This window comes from Mesocricetus auratus, unplaced genomic scaffold (assembly GCF_017639785.1).
Source record: "Mesocricetus auratus isolate SY011 unplaced genomic scaffold, BCM_Maur_2.0 Super-Scaffold_100014, whole genome shotgun sequence".
Classification (NCBI taxonomy): domain Eukaryota; kingdom Metazoa; phylum Chordata; class Mammalia; order Rodentia; family Cricetidae; genus Mesocricetus; species Mesocricetus auratus.
Window position 1 is genome coordinate 22,172,433 of NW_024429197.1, and position 1,888 is coordinate 22,174,320.

The 1,888-nt window shown below is 53.2% G+C and overlaps 1 protein-coding gene across 1 annotated transcript; it reads right to left on the reverse strand.

The window, feature by feature from the left end:
• On the reverse strand, positions 1 to 1,888 carry Guca2a (guanylate cyclase activator 2A). The gene is made up of 3 exons (XM_005083844.3): positions 1,609 to 1,888; positions 682 to 883; positions 1 to 291 (listed from the first exon to the last, which is right to left on the reverse strand). Exons 1-3 carry the CDS (start codon positions 1,681 to 1,683, stop codon positions 227 to 229), a joined length of 342 nt encoding a protein of 113 aa, XP_005083901.1. The 5' UTR covers positions 1,684 to 1,888; the 3' UTR covers positions 1 to 226.

The window sequence follows — 1,888 nt, forward strand, 5'->3', positions numbered from 1 at the left end:
TCCTGGTGTTGTCTGGTTTATTGACTGAGGGTTAGCACAGTCCCCGAGGAGGTTTAGCATAGCCCCCAGGTAGGACTTCCCAGGTAACTGTCTCTTCAGCCTACTTCCTGCCCTGGGCACAGTAGGTTGAGATGCTGGGGGTGGGACTTTGTCAGCTTCCCCCCATCCCTGCTTCTAGAAGGTAGAAGGTACTTCCATGCAGGCTGAGAAGACAAGCAATATCATCCTAACATCCAGTGCAGGCAGCGTAGGCACAGATCTCACATGTGTTTGGGTCCTGAGCAATGGCCTCTGGTCAAGAGAGGAGGAGCCTGGTGAGAGACAGCCACCCTTCCCTCATAACCCCTGGCTCTCTCCAACTAGAGTTTGCATATCTGTCACCACCACCAAGATTAATCCCAGCAGACCCATCTCCTTTGACCCGATGGGCTTTCTACCTCACATGGGGCCTATGAATTACTGAAGCCAGCCAATCAGTGCAGCTCCTGCACAGAGCAGAGATGGAATTATTGTGTTCAGAAAATGGGACACGAGGTTCCTTTTAACCCATGCTTCTGAATGAAGGCCTTTCTAGGAGGCATCAGCAGTTACCACTTAGGATTAACCAATCAGAGCACATCTCCTTCTCAAGCACCACCAATCAGAGAATACCCCAGTCATACTAGCCAAGAGGCTACTCACTCAGCCTCTGCAGGATCTCCTCAGCATTGGGTTTCTTGCAGAGGGGTCTCAGTGCTTCTGGAAATGCAGTGTAGCTGCACAGCCGAGGTACCAAAGGCACAGGAGGCCTGGGAGCAAACCTCTTGTGACTCACCAGCTCTGGAACCTCCTTGAGGTCCTTAAGCTGTTTCACTGACTCCAGAGGAAAGGAAAGGTCTCCATCCTGAAAGAGACAGCCAGAGCATGAGGCCAGGCTGCAGGCGGCCCCAGCCTGGGCTGCTTGCTTGGGGCAATCTATGGGTCAGCTTGAGATGAGACCTCTGTGCCCCTGGGCTTTCAAGAGGCCTGGAGCTCTGCACACTATCAGGGAAGCAGCTGAGGCCAGCCAGGGATGCAGTGGCTGACTTACAAACAAGCTAGCCCAGGCTGTCTTCTCTTGTCACCTCAACAAGCAATGAAAGAATCCTAGGATCCCCGCTTGCTGACAGCCCAGCTTGTGTCTGGTGTCACCAATAGGTATGCCCAACCATCTAGGTCTCCAAGAGGCACAGTCAACGCCTGGGACCAAGCCTGGTGCTCCAGGCAAGTGAAGATGGGGGAACCAGGGTTAGACCTGAGCCCAGCCATCTCCCTTCCCAGCCACCAGCTTCGCTGTTTTGGAACCTTTGTGAAGTTCACATTTCTATTCTGTGAAATGCTACCAGCAACCCCTCCCCTCCTTCCCAATGCTGGCAGGTTGCAGTGGGACATGGGAGCAGCCAGAGTTCAAGCATTCTGTCACGGTCTATCCCAGCTGTTATGTCTTGCTGTCTCTCTGTTATTTTTTTCTCCTCCATGTCTGAAGGGGAAAATTGCATGGCTAGTAGAAATTGGGGGTCCCAGAGGAAGCCCATCCCTCATTTCAGGATTCCAAGGACGGTTTCAGACCAAGTTGGGATGGGGCCATACCTGCACAGTGACCCCCTCTACCAAGACAGCCAAGGCGCCCAGGAGGCACAGCATAGACAGCAAACAGGCATTCATGGCAGCAGTGTGCAGGCAGAGAAGTGATGCGTGCTGAGTGTTAGGGGGTAAACAGTGGGACTTTTAAAGAGGCCATGGTTACTCAGTAACCCTGGGACCTTGTCAGCCTCATCTGCTGCCTGTTGAGCCCCATCAGATAAGACCAAGGGAGCCTGAGAGATAAGAGATCAACAAAGCCCCAGCCCCTCCCCAGGCACTACTTTGA

What these genes read in the sequence shown, in the direction of transcription:
- Guca2a (XM_005083844.3), bottom strand. Translation starts at nt 1,683, where the DNA reads ATGAATGCCTGTTTGCTGTCTATGCTGTGCCTCCTGGGCGCCTTGGCT. An exon ending in TAGAGGGGGTCACTGTGCAG is followed by an intron (nt 884 to 1,608) that starts GTATGGCCCCAT and finishes TGTCTCTTTCAG; the next exon opens with GATGGAGACCTTTCCTTTCC. An exon ending in GGAGATCCTGCAGAGGCTGA is followed by an intron (nt 292 to 681) that starts GTGAGTAGCCTC and finishes TCTCTTGACCAG; the next exon opens with AGGCCATTGCTCAGGACCCA.